Here is a 14609-nt window from a genome sequence, read left to right as displayed (position 1 = left end):
TTATATACTAAAACCTTCCTCTTGAATCACTCTAGGTATCTATTACAAAAAACCGCATCAAAATCCGTTGCGTAGTTTTAAAGATTTAAGCATACATATGGACATAGGGACATAGGGACAGAAATAGAGACTTTGTTTTATACTATGTAGTGATTAGGTTTAAGTCAACCGGGCGAAACCGCGGGCGGTAAGCTAGTTCAACCATAAACCGAAATTTAAATTTACTGCGATAATGGTTCTCAATTTCTAGCATATTTTAATTTTTAATTAATCAATGACAAAGACATATTTTTATTCAAACTTCCAAACGTTTTTGACAATGAATGCTAAATATATCATAAAAGTTAAAAAAAGGACATGTTATTAATTCACTAATGAACCCCAAGACATTTATAAGTTAACCATTTGGCCTCCACGTGTCAAAGTGTTTTTATAAACACATAAAAATTATGGTACTATGAAACAAATGACTTGAGTTTTGTAAAAACATGACAGCGTGGATTTGTATGATAAATATTTATTAGCAGTGAAAGTTTATCGTGGTTTTAAAATATATACCTAAGTATAAAGGGATTTCGACAGACTTTTTTTTAATATCTGTTCATTTACCGCTTGTAACTACCATAGATAATATTATTATAGGTAATAGGTACTATAAAAATGGAGTGAAATCAATGAGAATACGAAATTCAATGCGTAAAATAATCGTATTAATTATGTTGATTATAAATAAAATATGTAGTATTCTAGTATCCGAAGGGAAGAAATTAAGAACATGCGATCGATCAATATTTACAAAGAAATATAAAAAATAAGTCTACCAAAATAAAGAAGAACAGACACGCAAGTTACTGAGAATCTTCTGCAACAAAAAGGCAACAAAGTAGCATCGTTTTTAATTTTATTTATTTTAACAACACACTTTAGAAATTGGTAAATAATCGACCATACAAGTTTGGAGTCTGCTAAAAGTTAAATTACTTGCTATCAGAAGACGTTATTAATGGAGTAACATATTATGGCAGACACAAATAAATGATTTGATTTGGAGTTTATGTAAACTAGTAAAATTTATAAATAGAAAAGATTTGAAAGTATGGTCTACGACCTACGTCTACGTCCCGCATAAGTTATAATAATTCTAACTTGAATGTGACCTAATTGGTTAATAATTCTAATTGGAGAAAATAATTAGATAATTACAAGATGAAATTAAAATCTGTTAAATGTTTCAAGTTTAGAATAAAAATAAATGTATGTTCCTACAAATTGTATCTGTAGACTGTAACTAAGTATATTCCTTGTGTTTTTTTTTGACTCAATTAAACTTTATTTTATTTTTATTTTATCTAAACTGGAATAGTTAAACAGAATTCATATTATCCATAGATCATGAGAATTTAGTTAAATTCGCATAGTTTTTAACGGCATTAATTAATTCCACCTTATTAAATATTATCTAACTTTTAATCAACATGACATCTCAAAAAGGCGATCACATTTAAACCAAATATTTCACAAGAGGAAACAAATAAAAAAAACATCTAAAAACGGCACATCACACGTCATTCGACACTCAAAATCCGCTTGTCAAAACTTAAAAAACATGTAACGGAACGGTGTTCCAATATGATTTATTATTACTATAACACTATTTTAGTAACCTCTGCCTAATAAAAACCTCGTGTTAACCACTAATTAAAGAAACATAGGTCGTTTAAATTGGAATGTCGCTTGTTGAATACCAGAGACGATTTATCTTTTTCTTTTTTCGAAAACGGCAACATTCTCTAGAATGTTGTCTTTATTAGAATGGTTGGGATTGTCTAAATGTTTCACATTATTGAATTGATGTGTGTAAATTTTGGTGTAAATATACTCTCGTCGTCGTCGTCGTTTCAGCCGTGGGACGTCCACTGCTGGACAAAGGCCTCCCTCAGGGTTTTCCACCACGACCGGTCACCGGCGGCCTGCATCCAGCGGCTCCCTGCCACTCGGACCAGGTCGTCTGTCCATCTTGTGGGTGGTCGTCCCACGCTTCGTCGCCCAGTACGTGGTCTCCATTCGAGAACCTTTCTGCCCCAACGGCCATCGGTTCTGCGGGCTATGTGCCCAGCCCATTGCCACTTCAGCGTGCTAATCCGGCGAGCTATGTCGGTGACACCGGTTCTCCTACGGATCTCCTCATTTCTGATTCGATCTCGTAGGGAAACTCCGAGCATAGCCCTTTCCATAGCACGTTGAGCGACGCTGAGCTTGTGCACAAGGCCCAGGGTTAGAGACCACGTTTCTGTACCGTATGTCATCACTGGCAACACACACTGCTCGAAGACTTTTGTCTTCAGGCACTGAGGGATTTTGGATGAAAAGATGTTATGTAACTTCCCGAACGCTGCCCATCCGAGTCGGATTCGACGATTGACCTCTTTCCCGAAGTTGGACCTTCCTAATTGGACCGTTTGTCCGAGGTAGACATATTCGTCAACAACTTCGAGAGTAGAGTTTCCAACAGAGACTGGAGTGGGCACAACATGGACATTCGACATGATTTTCGTCTTGTCCATGTTCATGCTAAGGCCCACTTGTTGTGAAACTCTGTAGAGGTCATCGAGCATTGCATTAAGGTCTTCCATGGATTCTGCCATGACTACGATATCATCGGCAAAACGAAGATGAGAGATGTACTCGCCGTTAATATTGATGCCAAGTCCTTTCCATTCCAACAGTTTGAAAGCATCTTCCAAAGCAGCGGTAAAAAGTAAAGCGGTAAAAATATACTCTACCTATTGATAATTATTTTTTTATAATCAAGTTATGTTTTTGACTTTTCAATTGATTATATTTTAGTAATATTAAGCATCTGTGCTTCATTGTTTTTTGGTTTATGTACAAAAATTAACACATTATTAAATTTTATTTTTTAACTGCTTGTATTACTCATATAAAATTTTTGTTGTAGGTACCTATTGCGCTATAACAAGATACACATTTTCCTAACAAATAAACTTCAGTGGCAATCTTTAGATACTCAAGCTTAAATAGGTTATAGTGAGAGCAAAACTTCAATCACACGTAATCTCTTATTTTACATAGCACCTACAAAAAAGGGCACCTTCATCGAATCCATGAAAGGTACAAATCGTACCAAAATCGGCACGTAACATAAAACCTATTGTATTCCTTTGATAAGAGATAAAGGGGCTAAGTAGCTCTTTTCACGGCAATTGTGTATCAACAATATAGGGATTACCAGGGATTAAGGACCCTTGTGTAGTGTAAACTTTAATTCAAACTCGGCTCGGCGGAACGAAGCGTCAAGTACATACTTATGTTTAATTTGTTTGATCAAAGTGACGAAATAGGGAAGTAGGTAATAGGTTGGTATATATTATTATATTGAGATCGTTGCGCGTCAAAAGTTCCTTTAGTTTTCATTTTTACCGTCACTATGCTACTACTGAATAAGTGTTAGATACTATTATCTACAATAAGTGTGATACATTTGTGAAAAGTTTTGAATCATCCACAAAAATTACTTATTGAGAGAGGGTCTCTCTGTCTCTTCTCTTACTAGGTATCTACTTTCATTAATGCAACTACTCCGGAAAAGTAAATAATAATTATTTTTCCACAACTTTCGACATTATTTTGATGTATTATAATTTATAATGTCTTCAGCACCTCTTGAGTCTTGATGTCTTTCGGTCCGGTATTTCGGTATTCGGTGTCGATTTTGACCAAAACACTTTTAATAAACCGACGCAATTTATTAACACATTATTTACTTGAACCCAGCCATAAGCAATCGCGGCAAATGATTTTGACAATCAAACTGTCAACGCTAACGATGCGCAAAATTCGCGCCAAATGTGAATGTCACAGGTAAGTATTGCACAGATGTTTAAAAATAAACTTTTGAGGTAGAAAATTCTAAAAATACACAGATATTATTTTATTTTTACTTGTAATGCTCTTGTTATATTTCGAGCACAAAGTTTATTGATGAAAAAATATCTACAGATCATTAGAGTCCCGGTTGCATAGCCTTTTGCACCTACAAATGTGTTTAAAGATAATTTTCTATATCATAAAGTAACAGGTGTTGGGTATCGCATTCGTGTCATATTTCACAAATTTCTTCCGAATAATTTACTTACATTATTATGTAGGTACATTAAGTGCTCCCTTACGCAAATAAAACACACAGTTTAATTTTTTTTATTTAGGTCTGTACGTACTGAATAAAAATCTTGATTTTATCCAATCGACAATTTGTCCATTTCAATGTATTAATCACAGATCACAGAATGGTGTTAATGCAAGAATAAATTAAGCAATGCGAAAACTGAAAGTTCCCAAAAATTTCTGAGATATTGAGCAAAATATGCGAAAAACACAGTAACTCCGCGAAATTTATGTCGAAAACGATTAGAATGTTTTAATTTTTATTTTTCCAAAGCTTTGTGTGTTGCCAGTCCTTCTCTCATTATTTTCCCTATTTACGTGAAGTTTTCTATTCCAAATAGGTATTTAAACCTTACCTACATAATAATATGTATTATAATGTAGGTACCTACAATATAGTGTCTAAATTAAAAAAAGACGGGTTGCACTCCGGGAGTACCGGCAGAAGTGAAAACTTGATTATTAACGTTCAGCATGTTTCATATTTTGGAATGGTATCCGTCTTACGCATGGAATAATATAAGGGCTAAAGAAAAAAAAATCCGTCTTACGCTTTTTCGATCAGGCCACGTGTCCTGACTCCTGACGCGAGTTTAAGATTTTATACCCAACGCGCCGCTAAAGAAGTTTTCACTTCAAAAAAAAATCAATTTAAAACTTACCTAACATCTGTACCAGTGTCCTGCCGAGATCGCTTAGTCTGTAACAATAGAAAAATAAAGTAAGTATAAAAAATTTAATCAATGAAAAACTTCGTGCAAAATGGTGCATGGAAAGATGAAAAGATAATTTTAATTTCAGATGCGAATAAGCAATTGAGTATTTGAATAATAAAAAAATATTGATTTTTTTTATGTATTTTAAAACTTTATTATTAATAATATTGATATTCAATGCAAAAATCTCCAAAAAAGTTATTTTTCAATTAATTATAAGCAATTAAAAATTGATGAAATTTAAATTAAAGTCACGTGACTATAAACGCGCCATGACTGGTCACGATAGATGTGACGTCAAAATGTTATAGTTGTACCTATACGTTTTTCTATCAACTGCAATGAGTGAAAACTAACATTATGACGTCACACGCGTTCGGGTGACGCTTCGGGAGTTGTCGGTGTGTTTTCGGTACTGGATTCAAAGACTAATTTTTATTTTGAAATAACTTTTGAATTATTGCAAAAAACAATAAAAAAAAAACAGTTTTGTTATGAAACTAATATATAATCTTTCCATTTAGCACAAAAAAAATTTTTATTCAAATACTCAAAAACATGATTCTTTGGATTAGGTACCGATTAAGGCCACGCAAGTTAAAGCCAAATTGTAATTTGCAACTAAAATAAAAAATTGACAAGGTATATTCTATGTTTTTTTTATAAAGATTAGGAATATTTTGTTTGTTTTACCTATTTCGTTAAAAATGTTTAATATGTAAATGTAAATTACGTATTGCATTATTTGTCTAACAACATACAATAATCTACATTTTAGACTTTATATTATGCCTTCTAACATCATAAATGAAAAAGCTTAGATATTTGTATAGATAGATATAAGAATGTCTGTTAGTAGATAGATGAAACTAGCTAGATTATAGCTAGATTATTAATATTACAATTAACAATATACATATATAATAATATGTACTTAGGTGAGTTAGGCTACTTCAGGAGTAAAGCCGCTCGCTACACCTAATATTATGTTAGTCGTTATTACTGAAGTGATTTACATTATAGGTAGGTACTACAGGTAGGTACTATTTTACAACGCACCTAATACAACGCTACTTAAATCAAAAACAAACCCACACTAATAGGAAGGAATGTCTTTTATGACACAACCATTAACATAATATGGACACAGCTTCCCAAATTATTTCCCAAAGATGGCCCGTTAACAAACCCGTGGAATACGAGATTATAGATAATATTCGAGTTATAAATAATAAAACTCCTAAATGTCGCCTTCGCTCGATCAAGATTAAGGTAACAACATTAATAAAATCAAGCCGAATTTATTTTACAGCCCTTAGAGGGCGCCACTGAGTCTCATTTGAATTGCTTATAAAATTTGCTTATAAAAACATACATTTATTGCAATGTCAACTTTAGTTACAGGTGGTAAGGTTGAATTTTAATTGTTGTACAGTTCGATTCTGGATTTGAAATGTTTTCACGTCTTTTGAACTCATGTATTCCTAATACTTTTTTAACACATTGTTTACATTTTGTTATATTCTTTTTTTTTTGTAAAAATCACCAATTATCAAAAGCAGATTTTGTGTAATGACTTTTTATGGGTATGGATGTGAATTGCATATTAAAAAATCTAATAATAATACATAATTTAATTCATTAAAATCAGTGGTTTTATTTAATTAGGACTGTATTAGTAATAGGAAATAGGTAATTAAAAAAACTGCATTAACTTATTAAGTCATGACTGTATAACAAACAGTACACTGTACAACTTACAAGTAGGTACTCATTAACTACAACTTCTGCTGAATATTTAAAAAACATATTTTTTTAGTTAGAGTCATCACACTAGTAATTAGTAATTAATTTTTTTCTTGATTTTTATAAAAAATACCAAGGAAATTAATCTAAGAAACCTTTTAATCGCCATACTAGGCTCACATTTATCCCGGCGTTAGATTAAGCTTATCCTAGTACCGAAGTGAACATTCATCTACCAGGATCGCATAATTCATTGCGATTGATATGTGTGTGAGAAAGCATAAATCACAAGGCATACCGCGCGAGGTGTGAGGCCGGCCGATCCCGTGATAGCGGCCTCTAATTTATACGTTTTACGCGGCGACAACGCGCCTGCGCGCTTGGGAATTGTTAAATACTTATAGGCTGTGTCGCATCTCATTTGTATTTTTAATATAATCGAAGTTTGTTTTCTTTTACAACCATGGAATCGTTTAGGAATGATAATTTTACAGTAAGAATTAATTTTGTATGATAAGTAATATGATCACGTCAACAACGTCAATACGTCCTGTATTCCAACAAAGGTACAAAATCCATACTTTGATTGATATAAATTTTAACTTACAAATTACGACGTATAATTAATTAATAAGACAAACGTAAATTACATAATTAAAAATACGGAATTTTATAATCTAATTAATTAAAGTTTAATTGTACCAGGCAATCATAAAATGTAGAGTCTTTAAAATTAAGCAACCTGTATTTTATACCAACAAACGTTATTTATTTATACGTATTACGTTTATTGTTTTATCTCACTTTTTATTTACGATCGGGACTCGTCCCGTCTTGCTCCCGCGACCGAGAAATAAATTTTCTAATTTATTGTATGCCATAATGTTTGTTTATCGATTATTCGATGCATTGATATTATTCCTATCGATGTGTGCCCTTTGTGGTCGTGTGAAATGTCAATTTTTATTAGTGATTTATTAAAATAATGTACGCCTTTTTGTTTAAGGTGTTTGTAATTTGTAAACGGTCCTTTATTTGTTCTGCTGAGTTAATAAACTTGCTTTCATGAAGAGATATATCGTCTGCTTTTTCTGATTTTTTATTTCATTCTAATAATAAAAAAAAAGAATGTAGATATAAGAACGACCTCTTGCGAATATACTTACGTGTTAAAAATCAATGAGCTTCAAAATAATAAAATAGATTAATTGATATAATAATAAAGGCACTTTCTCCACCAATAGACAAAACAATTGAAAGATCATGCGCACACAAAAGCCACATTTACTCCTATTACCCATAAATATGCAAATGTGCGGTTTGTAAAACTAATAACTAGGGCAATAGACGTCACAAGGAGGTTCATTATAAGCGTCCTTCAATTCGGCGCTTGTGCTTATTGAAAAAGCGTCTTTAATACTAGCGTATTAAGTTGAATAACGATTAGCTATCGCACGCGTTGTAATGTTTCGATTCTGTGCCGCTACAATTTAAGGGTACTATCGAGAAAGACATCTCGTTCGATAAATTGCATCGCGCCCGGCTATCAACTTGTACAAATTTGTTTTTATTGCTGTTATCTCTGGGTGGTTTTATGTTTGTCCGTTTAATTTTTTCTTTTTAACGCGACATTGTTTCATTGGTCATTGGGAACGATTTGTCAGTTAATTTCTCGGAACGTGGCCGTACTAAGTTGGGTGATTGGGAATGAATACCATTGAATAATTAATTTTTGTGTGGAATTGAGCTTCAAATTGTTTAAGCTTTCTTTATAAGTGTTAAATAATAATGGAGAAGTCATAACTAAAACTCATTTTATGCAGCTCTATCTAAAAATACTCTGAAAGCGATCAAGGTAGATCTGTTATTTGCCCGTAAGGAAAAGACACTTTTTGACATTTTTTGACTTATATTTAGAGAGTTATTTTTGAAATGAATGCCTGATATGATGTTAATTTAGATCAGGCAATTGAGCAAAAAATAAATTATTCTATATCAGAAATAACGACGACGTTATATCAAAAACAGTATTAAAGAGTATAAAAAAGAACATGAGAGGCTTTACATATTGTAATTGTATCGAGTTATTTTCTTATAATTTTATGATTTTATAATAAACTAACGGTCCGCCCCGGCTTCGCCCGTGGTACATATTTACGTTTTCTCTACATAAAAACCACCCTCGTACTTCAAGGAATATAATAAAAAAAGAATTATCGAAATCGGTTCAGCCGTTCTCGAGTTATGCGCTTACCAACACATTTTGCGATTCATTTTTATATATAAGAAGTAATAAGATTTTCCGTTTGGCACGTAGATTTTTTTAATGTTTAATATCAGTCATATAGGAACACCCTGTATAATCTGAGGGAGAAATGAAATAGGTACATTGTAACAAAGTATGTTATCACCGTCGTACATTGATTATAAATTATGCAATAAATTTACACCTCAAGAAAATACACATAAAGAAAACTCGTTATCCAACTTACAAAACGATGTAAGTATTTAAGTTTTAACATCTAAGTATCTATTGCACATTTTCATAGTATATTCTTTAGAAGACCTAAACAATATTGTATTATATACCAACCTGTCCCTAATCGTTTTCATGAACAGTTTTAAAAACAAATGTCTACCAATTCAACTCATTTAATATTTTATCTGTACCTAATCACTCATCTATGTTCATTCTATATAGTCTGTAACACACCACCTACATAAGTAACCTATCCGTTTTATCGCATACCAAATCCAAATTATCTACGTATGATAAGGATGGTCACAATAAAGCGTCGTATACCACTGAGTTATGATAGCCTGGTATCGCGTGGCTAACGACGCTCTGTTCCGTAGGTCCGTAACGCGACCACGATGTATTACGACTTTTTAATGGGCCCTAAAGATGAACGTATGAATGGGTAACACGACTCTGTAGCTTGGAATACATAAACAGTTTGTCCGCACTTGTGTTTGTTCGGACGATAAAGTTCGGTGTTGCTTACGAATAACGATGGGCCCGAATTGTTTATGCGGGCCTAGTACCTACCTACGAGTATGAAAAAGTTGAAAGAGTTCAATAATTATAATATTTGTAAAACTGATAACCGCCCTTTAACTAATTAATTCACTTCAGTTTATTACAAAAATTCTAAAGCGCAAAAAAGAACTTAAAACATATCGAAAAAAGCATGCAAAACGTGCGGGTGCAAAACAAAATCGTGCAAAACCGTGCGAGTGCAAAAAAACAAATAAGAAACTAAAGAGTGAAAATTACAGATGGCTAAATAATTTTTCAATTATGCAATTTAAAGTCCGATATGAAAATAAGAAAAAGAGTGTAGATCAATATGAATAAGTGCTAGATTTGGACTTTCTGACCTTGGGTTCTGTGTGGTCCAGACTGCATCGCGGGGACCCGCCGCCGAGGTAGCTACACGGCATCAATGTCACCATGCTGATTACATTCCGATCACTTAAACGTCAATGTCACTTTGACAGTTTTTTGCGCGGGAAACGGTTCGCGACATTTTTTAGCACATGTTCTACGTCCAGTCACTGAGCACACATTTAATCATCTCGTTACTAAAAGAGAGGTATGACATTAATTTCTTACACTTTTCATAGTTAATATAACCTAGCGTTACAGTTAATGTCGGAATCACAAGTATTTTTGGTTTTTACAATAAATTTTCTAGGCGGTAGATTGAAGAGTTATAGCCACAGGTTATAGCGGTCAGAAAAATTAAGCAAATTAAGACTAATTCGTTTCTAATTTATGCTCGTAGTTATATTATATTAAAAAAGTGTCAACAATAATCATCACGCTACGCTGGTGGCTAGTTATTGAAAGGCCGTTAGTCATCGCCCTACATCAAACAGAAAAAAAAAAATAAAAACAAAAGAAAAAATTTACACGCACGTTCGGACCACCCACATGGTTTTCAAATTCGAATATCGAAGGCGTGTTCATCAAGTTGTCAAATCGAGTTTGACGTAATCGAGATTGTAATTTTTTTTAATTTTTTGTCTATGGCAGCTTCTGTTGCTACATGAGATAATTAACCAGTTTCAAAGAACTCATAACCGCAACACAATTAATAAGATGATAAGTGTGACTCATAGTATGACTTCGCAATGAACACCTATTATTTATTACACTTCTTTAATTAGAGGTAAAAAATTATGCTTCTTACGTCTTGAAATTGTACCTATACATATTGTGTGGTTGTGTTAGCTAAAAAGCTGAAAGTAGGTATTGATTGGTTATGATTTTTTACATCTTAATTTCCCTATGGATACATGATAAGATGTTTTGAAACTAGAGAAAATGTTAAAATCATTACTAAACTTCATATAATTTTATTTATTTTAATAATATGTAGCTAGAGTATAATATCGAGGTACCGTACAGGTACATAATATAACTATGACAGGTAGGTGTGTAATGCCGTTGTGAGAAATGAGGTAGCTATCACGAAAGCTACTGGCCAGTAATAAAAAAACGATTGTCAGTTCCAATTAAAAACGCTCCGTTTAAAAATTCAAATTTGGAAAACGTCAAATAATTTACGTTCCATTCCACGCTGGTACATTAAAAGTATGAAATGTTAGAATTAAAGGCTTTGAGCGTGTCCACGGGGGGTTACGGTAGCTATCCTCGCAGTGGGATACTATAGTGGGATGATACGTATGGGATTTGTGTTTTGTATTTTTCGGGCTACCTATGAAAGTTTGTTTACCAATTAAATTATGTTTATTGTAATATTCATGGAAAGCTACACGCAATGGTGAATGATAGGACCTCATAAAATGTCTGTGCTGTGGCTCATACCTAGCGTTAGGTAAATTCTAAATAAATACCTACCAAATATGATAAATTTAATAAAATTTACTAATTGAATAAGAAATTAATTTCAGTGTAAATTTAGAAAATCGAATTATTTACCTATTGTGCGTAAAAGCAATCAATTTTTGAATAAAAAGAGAATTTTCCCAATTAAAAAATAATTATTCATAATTACTAATCGTGGAATTCCATCAACGTATGGAAGTTTAAAAATCGAATTGTGTTCCCAACATTGCATTAGTTTTGTTTTTTTAATAATTACGACTTGTAAGACTGGTTTGATTTGAATTTAGAATAACGTCGCATCGCCGTTTGGAATCGATAAGATGGTGTGTTTAGTGTTTACGATTGAATTTAAATCGATTACTCGTTTGCTTATAAAATATTTAAATGGACCGTACGTAGTAACTAGATGTTTGATATTCTTTGTTTACATTTCTTTTAAGATTTATGCGACATTGAGTTGTGAAGTTTGTATGACAAATACGATTTTATTGTGAACTATAGCGTTGATTTTCAAACTGTTAAACCATGTAAATTGTGATTCTTTTCAGATAAATAATCCCACCCAGAGACTAGACATCAGTTTTTTCAGAATTTTAAGATGTGTTCGACATAATATTCCTTCTTTCTTTTACAACTTATCAAGAAAATATAGGTATGTCTTTAAATGGTGTGTTTTATTTTTTAATATTGAGTAAAACATCCGTAAAATATAATTATTTTCTGTCACATATTCAATTATTGTTCATTTGACAACATTTTGATCTCAAATGTTTACCTACATAGGTATTTATGGACCGCTCCTGAGTTACTGTAAATATTTCCTATATTTCATGAAGATCCCACATTCAGATAAAATCAACATGCGTCACGCATAATTATTAATTAGTAACTGATTTATGGCGTCATTAAAATCTGTACAACTTTTTCTTTATTAATTCCCTTTATAGAGCAGGCTCCAAGGAGATGTTCGTTTGCAAAAATAGCGGACCTAAATCTGACTTCTGATATATATTGTATAGGTCCCAGACATCCTATAGACAGATGTTGCCAACCAGTTTTGTGGTCCCCCTGCCCACACCCCGGTAATTAAATATGGCATACAAAGAAAAAAATAAAAATTTCCAAAACATGCCGTGTGGGGTATCAAATGAAAGAGCTTATTGAGTAGATCACGAATATATAGCATACTATATACATTTCTTACACTTTCTCTAAGATTTTTTAGAAAATTTACGAAAATGGTCCATTTTTGAGTTAACTTTAAACCACTATAGATTGAAAACTCATGAATATATTTTTTAAATTATTATTTTAAATAATTAACAATAGTCCATTGTTTATGATTCAATAGTTCGTAATATAATTTAAGTGAGCTATGTGGTGGATTTGATGAAAATAACTATATACTATATGAACTTGAAAATATACTCGCCATCTTTGAATGCTCCCCCCACTCCCCCATGCAACTATTTCACTGTACGAAATATTGAATCGTAAACAATGGACTATTGTTAATTATTTAAAATAATAATTTAAAAAATATATTCATGAGTTTTCAATCTATAGTGGTTTAAAGTTAACTCAAAAATGGACCATTTTCGTAAATTTTCTAAAAAATCTTAGAGAAAGTGTAAGAAATGTATATAGTATGCTATATATTCGTGATCTACTCAATAAGCTCTTTCATTTGATACCCCACACGGCATGTTTTGGAAATTTTTATTTTTTTCTTTGTATGCCATATTTAATTACCGGGGTGCGGGCAGGGGGACCACAAAACTGGTTGGCAACATCTGTCTATAGGATGTCTGGGATCTATACAATATATATCAGAAGTCAGATTTAGGTCCGCGATTTTTGCAAACGAAACTCCACTGAGAGTCCGGTCTATTAAACAGATTTCAAATCTTAATAGCTCGGTAAAATACACAAAATTGTGTATATAATTCACAATGCTAAAAGTTTATTCGTAACATCATAATTTCCTTAAATGTTTAAATTGAAAATATTATCTTTTAACAACAATAAATTCGCTGTTAAATGGCGATTGGAACATTCTACAGCGTACGTAAAAACAACGCATATTTAATTGCTATATTTCTTCATTAATTACGGTCCTGCGAATTAGAAGCGCACTAAATGGGCCTGATGACTCGCACGACGACAAAACGGTATCGAGATAACATCGACTCGAATAAATTAATCGATTTTAATCGCATCTGCCAAATTACGTGCAATCCGATTAGAATGCGCGAGCTTTATTTATAGAAATACTTTCCAATGTTTTTAAATTGCGTTATATTTTCAAATTGTTCGCATTCTTTATCACGAATTTTATTTAATTTTACATACGACTCACTTATTACACTTATTATGACTAATTTTAAACCACATTTTAAACCCACGTATTTGCGTTTTTTTTATACACATTCTATGTGATACAAAATTATAAGTATAAAATTTTGTATCACATCAATAGACAACAATATTTTTTATCTATGCTATAGATTTATACAATCTGTGCTGATATTCCCGCCAAAGATTGACGTCTTCCTGTCAAAAGTATTGAGTTACGAGCTGGGAAATGTAAATGAACAGTGCAGTTTATCTGCGATCGATTGAATAATAAGTAGTTAATACTTAAATTATAAAACCAACTTATAGATAAAAGGTAGGTAGGTACATAAATATCTAGGTACTAAATATGTGCCATGTTTTAAATTTTAATGTGGGTTTAAACTAAAACGATTTTGAAGCTTCTCATTTCAGGTAGATTGAAAATCTTCAAGTTCATCATAATATTTTGATGCATGCTGCAGCAGACAGCAATAGTCAGTGCCAGGCTTAGGTATCAGGCAGATTTCTACAAAAAGGTCATGTTTCTCAATGAAATCTAAAAAATTAACGAAAAATTACGATTAGGTAAGTATCTATACCTGAACCAGCCTGCCTTCGGTTCTTTATTTGTGGCCTATATTTTAATATGAAACCGGAATCAGTCATGTGAATTTAATAATAATAAGATATTAATAGGTTGTTGATTTTAAACTTTTTAATAGGTTTATCGAAGACAAATTAAACATAAAAATTTTTAAAGGAAAATAAAA

At 32.3% G+C, this 14609-nt stretch overlaps 1 protein-coding gene across 3 annotated transcripts in view; it reads right to left on the bottom strand.

Annotated features, from left to right (window-relative positions):
• Nucleotides 1–14609, bottom strand: part of eya (eya transcriptional coactivator and phosphatase 2) — a 49704-nt gene that overhangs the window by 18542 nt on the left and 16553 nt on the right. For 2 of the 3 annotated variants that reach the window (XM_089710962.1, XM_089710963.1), the window contains exons 2-3: nt 10029–10232; nt 4848–4885 (exon numbers count right to left, since the gene is read on the bottom strand). In XM_089710962.1, coding sequence (XP_089567088.1) covers nt 4848–4885; nt 10029–10103 — 113 coding nt within the window. In that variant the 5' untranslated portion in view covers nt 10104–10232. The remainder of the gene's footprint in view (nt 1–4847; nt 4886–10028; nt 10233–14609) is intronic. The other variant, XM_089710964.1, reaches the window with a different exon arrangement.

This window comes from Colias philodice, chromosome 25 (genome assembly GCF_061535455.1).
Source record: "Colias philodice isolate Cphi_HAF_F1 chromosome 25, ilColPhil1 Martin Lab GWU primary, whole genome shotgun sequence".
Taxonomy (NCBI): domain Eukaryota; kingdom Metazoa; phylum Arthropoda; class Insecta; order Lepidoptera; family Pieridae; genus Colias; species Colias philodice.
Note: the sequence above shows the minus strand (reverse complement) of the source record. Positions and strands in the feature narration are given on the sequence as shown.